The following is an 18,617-nucleotide window of genomic DNA, read 5'->3' on the forward strand; positions in this document are numbered from 1 at the left end:
TTAAGGTAAAAAGAATCATCTGAGTATCACCTAGTTAAAATGGCATTATTATACCCTTCTTACAGAAGAGAAAACTAAGGTAAAAAGAATTTAAGTAGGCCAGGTTCGGTGTCTCACTCCTGTAATCCCAGCACTTTGAGAGGCCCAGGTGGGCAGATTGCTTGAGCCCAAGAGTTCAAGACCAGCCTGAGAAACATGGCGAAATTTCCTCTCTATATAAATACCAAAAAAATTAGCTGGGCATGGTAGTATGTGCCAATGGTCCCAGCTACTTGGGAGGCTAAAGTTGGAGGATGGCCTGAGTCCAGGAGGTTGAGGCTGCAGTGAGCTGTAATCACACCACTGCACTCCAGCCTGGGCAAAAGAGCGATAGTCTGTCTCAAAAGAAAACAAAAAGAAAATTTAAGTGAAGGACCCAAAACACACAAGCACAGCACAGAACCTGGGATTGGACCTCAGCCTTGGGTGTCCAAATTTGTGCTCCTTCCACAGTACCACAACCCTGCCACCCAGTCACTGGAAAACATTGCCAGTAAGCCAGAAAAGAGATTATCTTGAGCAGTGCTAAATGAAGGGGGCAGGAAAGTGGGAAGGGGTAAAAGTGCCAATGTTGCAGAAACATCTGTATTGGTCAGGGTCCTAGCAAGAAAAGAATTCACATCCAAACGGGTGTTTTGACAAAACTTTATAAATAAAAAGACTATTTTGTTTATAAAATAAAAGACTATTTCTAGAGGCCAGAGCAGGATTAAAGGAAACTGCAGCACTAGTAGCAACAATGGGACTAGCAACAAAGGAAACCCGTGATCCCCCAAGGCCTAAAGAGTTGAGAGCTAGAGGAAATAGAATGACTAGGGCCAGGTTGAGAACTGGAGATGCAGGCTGCTCAGGGAGCTACAACTATGGCAGCAGACAACCACAGTCAGGAACAGGGCCAGGTGGGGAGCTTCTCTCCCCTTCTGCCCTCCCATCTCCTGCTGTGCCTCCCACCGGCTGAACCAAGTGGAAACTGGAGAGCAAGGGAGCCCAGGTGATAGATTCTATTGCGTTCAGCTTTCTGTGCCACAGAGCAGGGCAGAGACAAAGGGTGAATGGATCCAGAGGCAAACAAAGTAACCATCATACCGTCTGTTGTCCACTTTTTTGTGGTGCCTTTACTGAGCTGCTTTCATCCTGGATTGCACGCCAGGCTTCACATTAAAAGAATACTTTTCCAGGCCCAGCGTGGTGGCTCACACTTGTAATCCCAGCCCTCTGGGAGGTCAAGGCTGGTGGATCACTTCAGGTCAGGAGTTTGAGATTAGCCTGGCCAAGATGGTGAAACCCTGTCTCTTCTAAACATACAAAAATTAGCTGGGCGTGGTGGCATGCACCCGTAGTTCCAGCTACTCAGGAGGCTGAGGCAGGAGAATCGCTTGAGCCTGGGAGGTGGAGGTTACAGTGAGCTGAGATCGCACCACTGCACTCCAGCCTGGGTAACAGAGGGAGACTCCATCTCAAAAAAAAATAAAATAAAAAAATAAAAAACAAAAAACTAAAGAATACTTTTCCATATACCCCCAATTTCCTAAACTGCACCACACCAAACCATACCACCCCTTGTTCCTTGTTCCATCTCCTTACTCACGTGGTCACCAACCTTGATCCAACCTATCATACGTCCTTGCCTTTTCCCCACAACCAACTAAGCATTCTAATCTTTCAGATTCTGACACTGGTTTCCCTACTGGGTACACAATTTTCCCTCCACCATGGCTTTGCACACTCACAAGCAACTCTTAAGGAAATACCTTTGGCAGCTTGATTCTTCCTTAATGCCTACATTTCCCATTCCTTGCAGCATAAGCAGTGTCTGGCCCGGACCATAATGACCTTAAAAGTAGAATCTAACCACATGGACCCAAAGTCTGAGACATACCCCAGGAATAGCAAATAGAAGGCTTTGTAGGCACATAGCACTTCTACTTCCTGACTAGCATGCTAGCCAGTAAGAATTCCTCCAAACAGAGAATACCAGCCCAGAAATCCAGATGGCAAATACTTAAAGTTGGATTACTGCAGGTGCCCACCTCCTCCGCCCCACCTTAGTTCTAGCAGTTACCCTTTCATGAAGGCAGTGATCAGGCCGCAATGCCTATGCCTATACCCTTTGCAGAAGATATAGGGATTCCAGTTGTGGTGTTATCCAAATTTGTGGCCCAGCAATTTTCAGGTGAAACAAAATTGATCACTTATCTTCCTTCCTCCTTAACCAAATGCAGGAATGATCCTCGGGACAGGCCTGAAGCCTGGGCCTAAGAAATGACTTTTTAGAAATTGTCCTTGCCTTCTTCTCATTGTCATCATCTCAGGGATGCATATAAGGTTGTTTTGCACCAGTTGCTTAGAGAGGCTAGAAAGACATGTAGCCAGAATCGTCACAGAAACTAGAACTCACTGGGGAAAGGAGACCATTAAAACAAACAAACCCAACTTGAGAATGGCAAAGAAAATTCTCTTACTATTTGGTTGGCATTGTCCACAGTCAGGACCAGCTACAGAATTTGATGAACCCAGTGCAAAATGAAAATGAGAGACATTTACCAAAGAATTATCAAGAACTTCACAATGGTGACAAAAGATCATCAAACCAAGCACGGTGACATTCTAAGCACAGGGGCGTCTGTAACTACACAGCCCATATATCCATGAAGCCAGCCTTGACTACAGCAGTAAATTCCAGCAGGGAACTTTGGTGACCTGGGAAACCACAACTTACTTCCAGTTGCTTGCTGTGACACCTCTTGTTTTATGTACGCATCTCCACGCATTCTCTATACTTTGTCATTATAATAGCTTAGAGCTACTGATGTCTTTGCATCAATCACATCCCCATCTATTACAGCTACACAACAGGACCAAGAAAATGAGCAATCCCACTCCTACTGTCAGGGAACTGCCAGGACCATATTCTTATAAGGATACTGGACGACATGAAGCGCAGACAATTTTGCAGAATTTAACAATGCACTGTATGAAGCAAGGGGTAGCTCTTTATTATTATTACTACTACTACTACTATTATTATTATTATTATATGAGTTGGAGTCTCACTCTATTGCCAAGGATGGAGTGTAGTGGTGCAATCTCGGCTCACTGCAACCTCTGCCTCCTGGGTTCAAGCGATCCTCCTGCCTTAACCTCCCAAGTAGCTGGGACTACAGGCACATGCCACTACACCCAGCTAATTTTTGTATTTTTAGTAGAGACAGGATTTCACCATTTTGGTCAGGCTGGTCTTGAACTTCCGACCTCCAGTGATTTGCCCACCTCAGCTTCCGAAAGTGCTTGGATTACAGGTGTGAGCTGCTGCACCCAGCCGGGAGTAGCTCTTTTAGGCACTGTTCCATAGAACCCTGGCTCCTAGAGCAAGCTAAAGAGTTTTGCCCATGTTTGAAGACCCCTATAAAAGCAGGGGATATGGCCCCCATGGTGACAACCTCACCACAACCCCACCTCACCCCAACTCTCCCACCAGTGCATTCAGTGAGACAATCAGCTCACCAGCAGTCTGCATCTGCTCACTGGTCTTTCTGGGATACCAGCCCAGTTCACTCCTAGGGTTGAGAAAAAGTCCAAGAAGCTAGTGGTAGTTTTATTGAAAATGATCTTAGAACCAGAGCTATGAGGAGGGAAGCTATGACACAAGTGTATCATACATTACTATAATTAAGGTGACCACATCAATTTATCATCCAAAACTTTTAGTAGTGTCAGGAGGTACTGTTAATCATGCCAGGAAAACAGGTATAATCCAGAACTGTCCCTGGCACACTGAGACATATGGTAACCTGACCTGCAATCACATCACTATTTCTACTACCGTATACTCATACACTAGTCACTGTTCCCTGACTTATTTATGCAGTTTTTCTCTACAAGTGATTTGCATATGTAGTTCATATAATCTGTACTTGCAAAATATTACCTACCGTCACTCAACTATGCCTCTAACTTCTGACATCATTCTGAGTTAGAAGTTCAGCCAAAATTCTAGTTGCTGAGTCTTCTCTTCTTCCTCCTGTAAACCTGACTAGAAATACCATTCAGCTGGGCCGGGTGCAGTGGCTCAGGCCTGTAATCCCAGCACTTTGGGAGGCCAAGGTGGGCGGATCACGAGGTCAAGAGATCAAGACCATCCTGGCCAACATGGTGAACCCCCATCTCTACTAAAAACACAAAAAAAATTAAAAGTAGCTGGGCATGGTGGCACACGCCTGTAGTCCCAGCTACTCACGAGGCTGAGGCAGGAGAATCCGGAAGGCGAGGTTAAATAGTGAGCCGAGATCGTGCCACTGCACTCCAGCCTGGCAACAGAGCGAGACTCCGTCCCAAACAAACAAATGAATTTAATTTAATTTAAAAAGAAATACCATTCAACTGGCTATAATTATATAAACTAAATCTTCTCCTCTAGTCAGTAAAATTCCAACTTTAATCTTTTTCTTTTTACTTTCTTTTTTTTTTTTTTTTAGACAGGATCTCACTCTGTCAGCCAGGCTGGAGTACTCACTACATCCTCCACCTCCCAGGCTCAAGAGTTCCTCCCACCCCAGCCTCCTGAGTAGCTGGGACTACAGGTACGGCATACCACACCCAACCAATTTTTGTGTTTTTTGCAGAGACAGGAGTTTCGCCATGTTGCCCAGGCTACTCTCAAACTCCTGGCCTCAAGCAATCCTCAGACCTCAGCCTCCCAAAGTGCTGGGATTACAGGCATGAGCCACTATGCCCTGCCCCAACTTTGTCTTTCTAAATGATTTTTGTTGTTGTTGTTTATGACAACTCTGTTTTCCTAAGTTAATCACTTACTCAAAGAGCAATTAAAATATAATGATAAGACTTAAACTTACAGACGGGCAATCCAAAATTAATTCTTCCACAGTTACTATGTCCAGGCCAAGATTTTCTGCTAGAATTTCAAATATATATTTGTATGAAGGGTCAATTTTCAGTCTTCGGCTTTCCCTTGCCTCTCTAAATCTTGCCTAAGGAATGAAAACCAAGCGTCAAAATTGCAATTCTGAAGAAAAAACATCAAACTATTTCATATTTTGTAAAGTAAAAGTATTTCGTATTTGTAAAGGAAAGTGGCACGCGTGAAAAATCTTATTAGAAGCAAACCTGTCTCTCTTTTAACGTTTCCTGCAGATTGGGAAGGCCACTCATACTCCGGCGGTATCTGGAGGACCGCCGGGAAGAGGAAGAGGACAGCACTTCCGAAATCACTGATTGAACCGGTCTTGGTGCAAGCCTGGGTCGAACTCTATTCAGATCCGCTTCATCATCATCTGGAAGAACTATCCCTTCTTCAGAAGGAATGAGATCCCGATAATCCACCACAGAAGGAACATCATCTCCTGGGGAAACAGAGAAATTATCTTCCGCCGGAGCCTCCACCGTTGGAGGGCGCGGGGCCTCTTCCTCTTCTGAACGGGGAGGGCCAGCCTCTTCCGTGGAGGGAGGAGCCTCTGCTCCCTCAGAAGGGGCGCTGCCTTCTTCAGCCTCGTTCTCCATCCTCCGTCGTTATGCTTCAAAACCTAGAATTATAACAGAGGTTCGTTTAAAATTACAGTAAATTGAGTGTTGTACGTTTTTATTCCTCCCCTTTTAGCTAGACAAGCAGCAAAATCATCAAGTTCTGCCTTGCCATATTATCTAAGGAAGCTTGGTTTATTGGGCGGGAGAGGTGATATTTTTAGTGAGGACAGCACACACACACACCTGGGAGCTTTTTCAAACTTTAAGTGCTCCTCCTGATTATGTTATGGCCCTAGGGGACTGTCCCTCCACGCACATCCCATCCCTGCCATAGTAACCCTGGCAATTCATTGGAGAGCACCTGTCCGCAGGTGTCTTAGGGCTAAAAAAAGATTGAGAGCCACTAAATTAGAGGACAGACTGTAGATCACTGCCAAGGTACTCACTGTGCAAGAGACCAAGCAAAGAACTTCGTGAACTCTAAATGTTCCTTGCTTCAAGGAACTCTGTGATGCAATACAGTTCATCAATCAGACATTCTACTGTCTGCCATCTTGTCTACCATAAAAGCATAAAACATCCTCTTAGCAGCCAAAATAAATAACCCCAAGTCCAAACAGAAAGTTCATACTGAAAAGTGATTGTGACTATTTATTGAGGCAATAGTACTATAGAAAGCATAAATCTAGCCTACCTAATCAGAAAAGCTCTAATAATAAAGAAGTGTAGAAGTAATGAGCACATAACCATGGAAATTAGGGGATGCCAGTGGAAGAAGAGATGTCAGTTACAGACAAAACTCATCTTGTAGGACAATAATGATGCCTCCAACCAAATAAATATGTTTTGAGGATGTGGTTAAAATCCAGAAACCAGAATAATAGTAAACATTTGGAGAACAAAAGGATACATTCCCAGACATGTAAGACAGAAAAAGAAGTTTCTAGTGAGAAATTCTGAGGACACAGATGCAGACCTGGCCTAAGTAAGATGGAGCTTCTTACAATGGGTCACCAGCAGACACCTCACAGAACCAACCTGTCACCTATGCCCCACAACTGCCCTCTCCAAGTTTTCCAGAGAACTCATAAACAACTATAATTGTTTGTTTGATACCCTTAATTGGCCTACTCAAGGACAAACTGACCTATCTTTTAGCTGCCAGTTAACCAGTTTACCCACCCACTGCCCCTAGAATGTGTCAACATAAACCATTGTTCCCAAACTATCAGCAGGGTTTTTTTAGCCTTCCCTCTCCCCACTCCCGTTCTCTCTCTCTCTCTCTCTTTTTCTCTTTCGTGACAGGGCCTCACTTTACCACCTGGGCTCAGGTGCAGTGGCATGATCATAGCTCACTGAAGCTTTGATCTCCCAAGCTTGTGACCCTCCCACTTCAGCCTCCCAAGTTGCTAAGACTACAGGTGCATGCCACCAGCCTGGCTTATTTATTTATTTATTTATTTATTTATTTGTTATTTTTATTTTTCATAGAGACACGGTCTCATTATGTTGCTGAGACTGGTCTCATGGTACTGCCAAACAGTACCAGTACTCAAGCTCCTGGGTTCAAGTGATCATCCCACTTCAGTCTTCTGAGTACAGGAATGCACCACCATGCATGGCTAATTTTTTTATTTTTTAGTTTTAGAGGCAGGGTCTCACTCTGTTGCTCAGGCTGGTCACAAACTCAATAATTCTTAAACTTGGTCTTTTGAGGTAATTTTCTATATGTTTGTTCCTCTTCATTCTTTTTCCTTTTGTCTCCTCTGCACATTTTCAAACAACCTGAGTTCAGTGATTCTTTCTTTGCTTGATCTGCTGTTGAGAACCTCTAATAAGTTTTTTAGCTCAGCAAATGTATTTTTTAATTCCAAAATTTATGGATTTTTTTTATCTCAATCTCTTTGTTTTTTTTTTTTATTAGTTTTATTAAGGTGTAATTTACATACAGTGAGATTCACTAATTTTAAAAGGGCAATTTGATGGAGTTTTGACAAATGCGAAAGGTAGTGTAACCATGACCACAATCATGATAGACACTTTTATCATTCCCAAATGTTTTCCTGTGCTCTTTGCCCTGGCAACCACTGATCTACTTTCTTTTTTTTTTTTTTATTATACTTTAAGTTCTAGGGTACATGTGCATAACGTGCAGGTTTGTTACATATGTATACATGTGCCATGTTGGTGTGCTGCACCCATCAACTCGTCAGCACCCATCAATTCATCATTTATATCAGGTATAACTCCCCAATGCAATCCCTCCCCCCTCCCCCCTCCCCATGATAGGCCCCAGTGTGTGATGTTCCCCTTCCCGAGTCCAAGTGAGCTCATTGTTCAGTTCCCATCTATGAGTGAGAACATGCAGTGTTTGGTTTTCTCTTCTTGTGATAGTTTGCTAAGAATGATGGTTTCCAGCTGCATCCATGTCCCTACAAAGGACGCAAACTCATCCTTTTTTATGGCTGCATAGTATTCCATGGTGTATATGTGCCACATTTTCTTAATCCAGTCTGTCACTGATGGACATTTGGGTTGATTCCAAGTCTTTGCTATTGTGAATAGTGCCGCAATAAACATACGTGTGCATGTTTGTAGTAGCATAATTTATAATCCTTTGGGTATATACCCGGTAGTGGGATGGCTGGGTCATATGGTACATCTAGTTCTAGATCCTTGAGGAATCGCCATACTGTTTTCCATAATGGTTGAACTAGTTTACAATCCCACCAACAGTGTAAAAGTGTTCCTATTTCTCCACATCCTCTCCAACACCTATTGTTTCCTGATTTTTTAATGATTGCCATTCTAACTGGTGTGAGATGGTATCTCATTGTGGTTTTGATTTGCATTTCTCTGATGGCCAGTGATGATGAGCATTTTTTCATGTGTCTGTTGGCTGTATGAATGTCTTCTTTTGAGAAATGTCTGTTCATATCCTTTCCCCACTTTTGGATGGGGTTGTTTGTTTTTTTCTTGTATATTTGTTTGAGTTCTTTGTAGATTCTGGAAATTAGCCCTTTGTCAGATGAGTAGATTGCAAAAATTTTCTCCCATTCTGTAGGTTGCCTGTTCACTCTGATGGTAGTTTCTTTTGCGGTGCAGAAGCTCTTTAGTTTAATTAGATCCCATTTGTCAATTTTGGCTTTTGCTGCCGTTGCTTTTGGTGTTTTAGACATGAAGTCCTTGCCCATGCCTATGTCCTGAATGGTACTACCTAGGTTTTCTTCTAGGGTTTTTATGGTATTAGGTCTAACATTTAAGTCTCTAATCCATCTTGAATTAATTTTCGTATAAGGAGTAAGGAAAGGATCCAGTTTCAGCTTTCTACTTATGGCTAGCCAATTTTTCCAGCACCATTTATTAAATAGGGAATCCTTTCCCCATTTCTTGTTTCTCTCAGGTTTGTCAAAGATCAGATGGCTGTAGATGCGTGGTATTATTTCTGAGGACTCTGTTCTGTTCCATTGGTCTATATCTCTGTTTTGGTACCAGTACCATGCTGTTTTGGTTACTGTAGCCTTGTAGTATAGTTTGAAGTCAGGTAGTGTGATGCCTCCAGCTTTGTTCTTTTGACTTAGGATTGTCTTGGCAAGGCAGGCTCTTTTTTGGTTCCATATGAACATGATTATCTCAATAGATGCAGAAAAGGCCTTTGACAAAATTCAACAGCCCTTCATGCTAAAAATGTTCAATAAATTTGGTATTGATGGAATGTACCTCAAAATAATAAGAGCTATTTATGACAAACCCACAGCCAATATCATACTGAATGGGCAAAAACTGGAAAAATTCCCTTTGAAATCTGGCACAAGACAGGGATGCCCTCTCTCACCACTCCTATTCAACATAGTGTTGGAAGTTCTGGCTAGGGCAATCAGGCAAGAGAAAGAAATCAAGGGTATTCAGTTAGGAAAAGAAGAAGTCAAATTGTCTCTGTTTGCAGATGACATGATTGTATATTTAGAAAACCCCATCGTCTCAGCCCAAAATCTCCTTAAGCTGATAAGCAACTTCAGCAAAGTCTCAGGATACAAAATTAATGTGCAAAAATCACAAGCATTCTTATACACCAGTAACAGACAAACAGAGAGCCAAATCAGGAATGAACTTCCATTCACAATTGCTTCAAAGAGAATAAAATACCTAAGAATCCAACTTACAAGGGATGTAAAGGACCTCTTCAAGGAGAACTACAAACCACTGCTCAGTGAAATCAAAGAGGACACAAACAAATGGAAGAACATACCATGCTCATGGATAGGAAGAATCAATATCGTGAAAATGGCCATACTGCCCAAGGTTATTTATAGATTCAATGCCATCCCCATCAAGCTACCAGTGAGTTTCTTCACAGAATTGGAAAAAAAAAAATTCTAACTTTTGGTATGGTTCTTTTCTAAAAAAAAAAAAAAAAAAAAAAAAAAAAAAAAAAAATCATGTGTACATTTTAGTTGTATTATATGTGTGCATATCATATATAGTAACATATATGACCAGCCTGGGCAACATGGAGAAACCCAGTCTTGACAATAAATGGAAAAAATTAGCCAGGCATGGTGGCATGCACCTGTAGTCCCAGCTATTTGGAGGGTGTGAGGAGGGAGAATAGCTTGAGCCCAGGAGGTCAAGGCTGCAGTGAGCCAAGATGGCACCACTGCACTCCAGTCTGGGTGACAGAGTGAGAACCTGTCTTAAAAAAAAAAAAAAAAAAAAAAGGACCTAAAATTCCCTACAAATCTACCCCCAAGCATTCACATTCTGCTGACCCATAGAGCACGGAGTGAATGTGGCATCAACACTTGTTCACTTTCTCTGGGTCCTTCTCTCCTTCACAGACAACTTGCTCTGTTGTACAGGCTGGAGTACAGTCATATGAGCATGGCTTATTGCAGTCCTCACCTTCTGGGCTCAAACGATCCTCCTACTTCAGCCTGCCGAGTAGCTAGGACTAAAGGCATACGCAATCACATTTGGCTGTTCTCTTTTGGTTTGGGTTTTGGTTTTTCTGTAGAGATAAGATCTCACTATGCGGCCCAGGCTGGAAGCAATCATTTTCAATTCCCACCATCCATTCTCCTTAAGTTTAATTTTAAGGATTCAGTGAATTTTCACAAAGTCACCCCTGGTTATTTTCAGGAGCATTTCCAGGTGTTGGACTCTTCCACACCTAGGAATACTACAGTAAGTGAGCAAGTTGCATACCCATGTGCTGGGTATAGCCAATTCAACCACCCCCTTTTCTCCTGCACCCATTTCTGTAACCCTGTCCCAAATGCATTAGTTCATTTAACAATATTGAGCGTCTTCTGCATGTGTGGCCACTGTGGCTACATAAAAGACTAAGGACTTCTCCAAAGCAAAATGCACAATCAAATCGGTGTGACAGACTATTGAATATAATACAAGATGGTCAATGTCAATGACAAGTGAATTAACGAAGGGCTAAGGGAGCTCAGCAGGCAGCAAAACTTCTGGAAAAAAAAAAAAAACTTGACAAAAAAGGTACCACACGAGTCGAGTCTAAAGAAGAGTTGTCAGGAGAAGATGGGAGAGAGAAACATTCTAGGCAGAAGGTGGGACAGTGGGATACAAAAGCAGAGAAGCAAAAACAGGCACAACTAGCTTGGGAAAAGTGGTAAATTCAGTGATGAGACTTTTGGGCTAGAGGGGAATGAGAAGGGTAGAGGAACGGGAAATAAGCCTGGAGGGATAGGTATTTTTTTCTGTTTTATTTTTGAATTTTTAAAAATATATAGGTGTATGGCTGGGTGCGGTGGCTCATGCCTATAATCCCAGAACTTTGGGAGGCCGAGGTGGGCGGATCACAAAGTCAGGAGATGGAGACCATCCTGGCTAACACTGTGAAACCCTAACACTGTGAAACCCCGTCTCTACTAAAAATACAAAAAAAAAAAAAAAAAAAAAAAAAAAAAAATTAGCTGGGCGTGGTTGCGGGCACCTTTAGTCCCAGCTACGCGGGAGGCTGAGGCAGGAGAATGGCTTGAACTTGGGAGGCAGAGATTGCAGTGAGCGGAGATCGCGCCACTGCACTCCAACCTGGGTGACAGAGCGAGACTCCGTCTCAAAATATATATATATATATATATATATATATATATATATATATATATATATGTATGTATGTATTTTTATTTTAATAGCCTTTGGGGTACAGGTGGTTTTTTTTTACATGGATGCATTGGATAGTGGTGAAGTCTGCGATTTCAGGATCATCCAGGTAGTGTACATTGTACACGATATGTAGTTTTTTCATCCCTCACCCCACTCCCACCCTTCCCCTTCTGAGTCTCCAAAGTCCACTATACCCCTGTGGATGCCTTTGCGCAGCAGTAGCTTAGCTCCCACTCACAGTTGAGGACGTGCGGTATTTGATTTTCCATTCTCAACCCGGGAGTGGGTGTGAAGTAACTTAGATGTTCAGTGAAGACACTGACGAAGGGCAGTAACTCAGCTGGGGTTTTGAAGCAGGGATTCCCTGAGTTCAACTAACAGAGGTGGAGGGCTGAATTGTAGCGTGGATTCCAGTCCCCTAAAAAGAAGGAAAGGGGGCGGGGAACCCGGCTGCAGCAGGGCCTCCGGGGCAGGGGCCGGTCGCTCACAGCGCGCCCCGACCAGGCACTTACCAGCCGCACCCCGGCCCGGATGCCCCGACCACTCAGCCCACTGAGGCCGGCCCGAGCGGCTGCGCTGCCCCGGGGGAGCTGCTCCGGCCTCCGCGGCCCGGAGCGAGGCTGACGGTTGGGAGTCTGAGACAGGCTCGCTCCGGGGCGCCGTTCCCTTCCGGAAGCGGCTGGAGGGGCACGGGCAGTCCCCGCGTTCCCCACAGAAGGACGCAGCCACCGAGCCCGAGGACTGAAACATTGTTTAGGGGACCCGGGCACTGAAGGGCGGCTTCCTGGAGATGGACATTTGGAGTGCGGTGCCAGGGGCTTGGGAGGATTCCCGCGTATTCGTGGAAATACGGAAATATATAACATAATGTTTTCCATGACCTTTACAATTTCTGAAGTTACTTAGTGTTTTCCTGGAGAACCTAAGAAATGTTTCCTGGTGAGTCAGTGTGTTCAGAAACCTGTGACTGATGAGAGAGAAAGATTCTGGGGAAAAACTGACTTCTCTCCGAAGTCCACCTCCTCCCCTCTCCAGTACGTTTCTGCTTTTGCTGTAACTGCCGGACATGATGTGAGCGGTTCGTTTTTAGTTGGGTGTGTTAACCAAAGAAAAAAAATGCAGTCATTTAAATAGTTAAAATTAGTTGTATTCAGATGTCTGACTGAGGATTGCAATTCGGGAAAGTCAGAGACTTTCTGTGAGACTGCTCCAAAGCTTAGGTACAGGTGGTGGCATGTGATGGGAAGTGGTATCAGATGTGCTCAGCAGTTGCATCAAGTGAGCTCAGCAGTTACATTTGAGCAAAATCTCATCAAGGGTGGGGTCCAAGGGTACATCTGGTTATAGATTATAAAGGCATAATCATTAATCCTATCAGTTATTATCTTATTATGTACAGGAAGAGGCATGAGTTAGGATCCTTGAACTTTTGCAAGAACAGATTCATGCAAGAGATGTTATCATCTTCAGGGGCATTCTTCCAGGGGCTGCACTTAGTCACTGAGTTAAGGGATTTGTGAAATTTGACTGCCAAAGATTCTCTGACATTCTGCTGGCAAGCAGAATGAGCAAATATAGCTTCTTACATAAACTATTTTGTCTCACAGGTGTGAAAGTCAGTCTTTGAATGTAGAGCAGATCAATGTGAAAGGAGGACTGAAAGGTCTGTCAACTAAAAAAAAAACAATTAATATAAAAAATCACAAATTAAATAAACCATGGTCCATCCATATTAATAGACATTACTCAGTGATTATACAATATAAGCTTATGGGGGCAAGGGAGTTCCTGCATATCCTTGCTGAGTATGCCAAAATGCAAGACCTACCTACCCTCTCTGAGCCACTTCCTTCACTAATCTGTAAGCAACTAAGTAGGCTACAGCAATCAAGGCATGAGAAGGCACAATTGCTCACTTCCCAGGGGAGAGGGACTAGCTTGTTTGCTGCTCGATACGAAAGATGCTGAGCACTTAGCCCTAGATTCTTTACCTGCCTCCCAGTCCACTGCCTGCATCTGGACCCATGGGGTTGCCCATTGGGACTTAGGTTTGGGGGAACTGGCCTCCCATATGATACTCCTGCCATTTGTTGGCCTACGAGTAATAAGTGCTCTCCCTCTTGTCCATCGAATCTCATTGTTTACTTTTCGCACTGATGGAGCTAGGGCAGGTTTTATACTTGCCATCTTTTCCTGTCTCTATTCTCTCTCTCTAGTCTCATATGGTAAGAAACAAAACAGAATATCATATTCCTTAATAAAGAGCCTTAAATATATTCATTCATATGCTTTAACCTACAAATGTCTCTTTTGAAAATATATTCCTAAGAAATAATACTAAATACAGACAGAGCTTTGGTTCTATAGATGTGTTGCTGTATTAGGTTTGTAGCACTGTGATCCATGCAATACTTTCATCAACTCTGGCAGAAAACTAGCTTCATGGAATACTGCCAAATGATAGCACTCCTGAGAATGCCTGAGATACAGGGAAACTGTACCTTCTGCAGAGTTCTCTTGAGGCTTAACAGAAAGTAAACCCCATGCAGCACTTATATAAGACATTAAGTGCCCACGATCCTGAGTATTTAGTGTCCCTGAAAATACAATAAGGGAACACATATAAAAACACTTAGCACAGTAGTACATGGTAATGGCTAAATCAATGCTAGCTGTTATTTGTAGTGGTTTAGTATTAGTGTGTGTAGTGAAGAAAAATACTGAACTGGTAATCAGGGAAACTGAGTCCTATAACTGTGCTACTCAACAAATAATTGTTTAGTCGACTAACCTTCAGATTGTGAAACTGCTCTATGACTGGATGTCCTCATTTGTAAAAAGAAATGGGGGAGTTGTGATAATCTCTAAGTTCCCTTCCAGTTCGAAAAATGTCTAACTCTATGATGAGTTTAGTTTCAAGCCTCATCGATTGAGAGGAAGATAATACTATTGACCGAAATAAAAATGTCAAAACAACCAGTTGGAAATGTCTAGGTGTTGTAGAGAATATGCAGTTAAGGTGCACAGATTATCAATATTTGTTATGTTATAATTGTCCTAAAGTACCACATGATCGTATTATCAAATAACAATTTAAGTAGCCAGTTATTCAAGTAAAACATATATAAATATTAAATAACTATCCACAGCTCATTTCTTTGAGCTTTTCTTGAAGGACTATCAGTTTGTGGCTGTAATGGCACATTTATATCTTGTTTAGTGTGGTTCATTCTACTTGAAAACAAAAATCTCTGCCAATGCATAAAGCCAAAACACCTGACAATAAGAACCTAAGCAACTGTGAACCCAAAAGTATCTGAGACAGGTTGCAATCAATTCAGAAAGTTTATTTTGCAAATATTTTGCTAAGGTTGAGGATGCACCCATGACATAGCCTCAGGAGGTTCTGATGACATATGCCCAAGGTAGCCAGGTTATACCTTGCTTTTATATGTTTTAGGGGGACATAATACATGGGGGTGGGCCTTCCAGGTCACAGGTAGATTTAAAAATCTTCTGATTAGCAATTGATTGAAAGAGTTATTATCAATAGAAAGAAATGTGTGAATTACAATAAGGGGTTGTGGAGGTCATGCAGTTGAAGGGTCCAAGTAGCAGGCTTCAGAGAAAATAGATAGTAAATGTTTCTTATCAGACTTAAAGAGTGTCTGATCAGTAATTCCAAGTGGTAGGAGGGTATAATGAGGCATGTCTGACCCCTCCTTCCATCATGGACTCCACTAGTTTTCAATCTATCTATTTTCCTAAGGTTGGACATTTAGCCTTTATCATTTTTTTCTTTCTATTTTTTTTTTCTATTCAAACCATGTCTCTTATACATGTCTCATGGAGTGCAGACACAATAACCCTTTTCATACCCTTGGCTGAGAGGAGGAGTCCATTCAGATGGTTGTGGGGGGCACAGGGGTTTACAATTTTATTTTTGGTTTACACAACTAATAAGATGTTGTTCATTAAGGAAAATAAATGTAATCACAAACGTATTCTAAACATATTCTCCAATTTCCTAATCTTAAATTATTACCAACAAAAATGAAAAGCCATGTATATGTATACGTCCCTTGTAATGGGTTGAATTGTGTACCCCCTACAAAATATGTCCAAGTCTTTTTTTTTTTTTTTTGAGACAGAGTCTCGCTCTGTCACTCAGGCTAGAGTGCAATAGCACCATCTTGGCTCACTGCAACCTCCGTTTCCCTGGTTCAAGCAATTATTCTGCGTCAACCTCCCAAGTAGCTGGGACTACAAGTGCACAACATCACACCCAGCTAATTTTTGTATGTTTGTAGAGATGGGGTTTTACCATGTTGGCCAGGCTGGTCTTGAGTTACTGACCTCAGGTGACCCGTCCACCTTGGCCTCCCAAAGTGCTGGGATTACAGGCATGAGCCACTGCGCCTGGCCAGTATGTCCAAGTCTTAATTACCATGACCTGTAAAGGTGACCTTATTTGGAAAAAAAAAAATCTTTCAGATGTAATGAATAAAAAAATCTCAAGGTGAAACTGTTGGAGTGATGAGAACCAACACCAGGCTGTAGGGGCTACAAAGTCCGGTGGAGTCAAAGGTCTAGCGGGAACCAGCCCCACCAGCAATGTGGATTCTCTTGCTTATCCCAGGTGGGTCAAATGGCTGAAAAAATAAAGACAGAGATGAGTTTGTGAAAGCTGGGTCCAGGGGGATCACCACAATGTGGAGTCACAATGTCACCCAAGCACTGGAATAGCCAGCATTTATTATCAGTTTACATGTGGGAGGGGGAGCAAGGGCAGTGAGCAGAGGGTGGTCTGACATGGGGTGAGAGGATCACATGATTGTAGGGTGAGGTCCATAGTAAAGATGTACAGATATATGGAACCGTGAGTTCCAACCACTAGTTGTGTGCATCAGCAATTTAATAGGGTCAGGCCTTAACTATAAACTAGGTTTAACTTTAAGGTGGTTATCAGGATTGTGCAGTAGGCAACTAAGAACAGGACATGAAACTAGGCAACTGGTCTGACCACAATTCTACCTGGGCGAGGGGCCTCCGGGAAGGCCTAGGAGAGTGGTGGGAGAAGAAGAGCTTTACACCCTTATCTTGACCACTGAAGCTTTCACTTCCAAACAGACATCCCTTGTGCATCAGTTTATAGGCTCTCCATAAGGGCTGCATTCCTCTCCCAGGGCCTTAATAGAGATGCCTTCCTGAGAAAGGAATCTGGGTGATGTGTCACCTCCCATCCTACACATCCCTCTATAGGCTCTTTGCAGGGGAAAGCACGTCACATGCTGTTAACTCTCACTGGCAGCCAAACCTCATGGTGACTGGCTCAGTCCTTCATTTTTGCTTTAATAACCTGATCACTGTTTAACAATCAAGCAATCATCATTATACAAAGGCAAGCATTCTACTAGAAAAACAACACAAGCAATTTAGAAAGTTATATGTAGTTCTTTTTTTCTTCTGACTTCATTCTAGAATTGCTTACACAAACACTTCCTTTAACTGTCCCTCTGTTTCTCCCCAGTCCAGGGTCCTGGGCTTTGCCCACACAAAGGAATGAGAAAAGACAAGTTAAGAATGCATAAGGTGGGTCCAGGGGGCAAACGCTTGTATGGAGGCTGCGAAGGCCCTGAGTTCTTGGAGCCCACACTATTGGTGATCAAACAAAGAAGCAGGTGTGAGGACGTGTGGATGTGGGGGTAAACAAAGGCGTGAGGACATGGGGGTAGAAAGGTAGCAGTGCATGAAGCATAGCTGTGACAGTTTAGCATTTTCTTTGACACATAGAATATGCTCTGCTGCTTGAGATAATGGAGAACATGTTTACAAGGCTGGGAAAGCAACCAACAAGTCTGTGCACATTCCAGAGGCCGTGAGAGGTTTTATGCCCTGAGCCCTGGATTCCATCCAAGCCACAAGGGGTTTTATGCCCTGGGCTTAGATTTGTAGTGAGGCAGGGCAGCCTTCCACCCTTTGGCACAGAGCTTGGTGTTCCAAGGGCCACGAGGGGTTTTACACCCTGGACCCTGGACATTTTCCAAGACTCTTTTATATTATGACAGTTCTGCCTCAGCTCTTCTACTAAAGTATCTCCCTTTCTTTTTTGCAAAACCACCACAGCTATTATTGCTTGTTCTTGGCAGCGACTTTCTCTCCAGAGGCAGCTTCCACATCTGCAGACTACATAAAGACAAACAACACAGATTAAAAGCACAGTCTGTAGTACCAGCTACTTGGGAAGCTAAGGCAGGAGAATGGCATGAACCTGGGAGGCGGAGCTTGCCATAAGCCGAGATCGCACCACTGCACTCCAGCATGGGCAACAGAGTGAGACTCTGTCAAAAAAAAATAAATAAATAAAAAATCACAATCATCATTGAAATCACAGAGCCTCCAAGTATCTTGATCCATTTTAGCAGGTTAATAGCTGCTAATCTGTCTGCAGCTCCTTCTAGCACTTCAGTTCCTGGCATTAGTGTCTGATGTACCTGAGAGGCTTGAAATACTTGTTTCTTCAGTTTTGCAATATCCCAACATAAATTTCCAGTATGACCTGTCAAATGTCTCTTAACTTTTTCCCACTAATGCTCTGTTTCATTATACAGATGAGGAGTAATGTAAAAATCAGAGGTATTTCAATCACATTGCATTTGAATTTTACTTTTTAAACTTATATGATCTCCCATTCAATTCACTGTCTGACAGAGATCATTAATTTGGTTAACTACTTTTTGATTTATTTGAGTTTGAAAGTTCCATAATTTTGTGGAATGATTTTGCCACTGATTGACAAATGTAATAGTTTGTACAGATGAATGTAGAGCCACACCAGCCATTGCAGTAGTAGTAGTAACAGCAATGAGGCCAATTATAGCAACTATGAGAGCAACTATAAAATTTTTTGAATAGGATAAAAGTTTTCTAAGGATATCAGTTACTATATCAATGGATGGAGA

The 18,617-nt window shown here is 42.7% G+C and overlaps 1 protein-coding gene across 3 annotated transcripts in view; it reads right to left on the reverse strand.

Moving 5' to 3' along the window:
* Positions 1-12,269, reverse strand: part of DNAH8 (dynein axonemal heavy chain 8) — a 322,448-nt gene extending 310,179 nt beyond the window's left edge. For 2 of the 3 annotated variants that reach the window (XM_026448101.2, XM_026448099.2), the window contains exons 1-3: positions 12,168-12,269; positions 5,164-5,579; positions 4,893-5,027 (exon numbers count right to left, since the gene is read on the reverse strand). Coding sequence is in view for 2 of the 3 variants with exons in the window: in XM_026448099.2 (XP_026303884.1) it covers positions 4,893-5,027; positions 5,164-5,556 (528 nt within the window). In the remaining variant the exon portion in view is untranslated. Of the gene's footprint in view, positions 1-4,892; positions 5,028-5,163; positions 5,580-10,725; positions 10,995-12,167 lie in introns of those variants that run through there. The other variant, XM_026448100.1, reaches the window with a different exon arrangement.
* Positions 12,270-18,617: the final 6,348 nt, after the last annotated feature.

This window comes from Piliocolobus tephrosceles, chromosome 5, assembly GCF_002776525.5.
Source record: "Piliocolobus tephrosceles isolate RC106 chromosome 5, ASM277652v3, whole genome shotgun sequence".
Taxonomy (NCBI): Eukaryota; Metazoa; Chordata; class Mammalia; order Primates; family Cercopithecidae; genus Piliocolobus; species Piliocolobus tephrosceles.